The 701-nt window shown below is 66.3% G+C and overlaps 1 protein-coding gene across 1 annotated transcript in view; it reads left to right on the top strand.

Moving 5' to 3' along the window:
• The window catches only part of MNEG_5454 (hypothetical protein), a gene marked incomplete at both ends in the record, with an annotated part of 3672 nt that extends 3311 nt beyond the window's left edge, over positions 1-361 (top strand). Inside the window, one exon of the mRNA XM_014046067.1 lies at positions 260-361. Coding sequence (XP_013901521.1) covers positions 260-361 — 102 coding nt within the window. The remainder of the gene's footprint in view (positions 1-259) is intronic.
• Between the last annotated feature and the right edge of the window lie 340 nt (positions 362-701).

Genomic DNA, 701 nt, shown 5'->3' with positions numbered 1-701 from the left:
CCTTGAATCCATCCAGCTCTGCAGCCGGTGTGCTACCCCCCCCCCCACGCGACCACACTGCCCTCGTGCCCACCACGCCAGCAGGACAACCCCCCACGCCTGCAAGCACCAGCACGCCCACCTGTCCCTGCCCACACAAACAACCCGCGCTCAGCCCCCGTCACACGTGCAAACCCGGCAAACCCTGCTACCCTTGCAATCCCACAACCCCCAAAATCCCCGTAACTGGTGACCCCCGTAATCCCCGCAACCCCCGCAGGACACCCTTCTCCAGATCAACAGGGCCAAGGACAAGGCAGACCTCAGAAAGCCACTCAAGGTCAGGGCTGCGCGCGTGACCCCAGATTCGTTATCCTTCTGATCCCCGCCCACCCTTTCTTGTCCCCCGAACATCTTGATCCCTGCCCCTTGATGCGCCCCGCTCGCACGTGCCGCGCTGCGACGTATTTCGCGGCCGGCCTGCGCCAGGGGTTGGGATTTGAGAGCTCGGGCCGCTGACCCCCTGCCCGGCGGGCGCGGCGGCGGCGGCGTTGGGCGGACCCCGGGCGGCGCCGTTCCGGCCGTGCACCCGCGCGCGCCGCGGCGGCTCAGGCTCCCTTTTGCAATTCCCCAACTCTCTTGTCACGCAACACCAACGCTCCCTCGTCGCTCCGGAAAGTCTACAGCGACCCACTTTCTCTCGTTGTTTCACGCCTCATTCC

This window comes from Monoraphidium neglectum, assembly GCF_000611645.1.
Source record: "Monoraphidium neglectum strain SAG 48.87 unplaced genomic scaffold scaffold00814, whole genome shotgun sequence".
NCBI lineage: Eukaryota > Viridiplantae > Chlorophyta > Chlorophyceae > Sphaeropleales > Selenastraceae > Monoraphidium > Monoraphidium neglectum.
The sequence above is the reverse complement of the archived record's forward strand: the minus strand, read 5'-3'. Positions and strand labels throughout refer to the sequence as shown.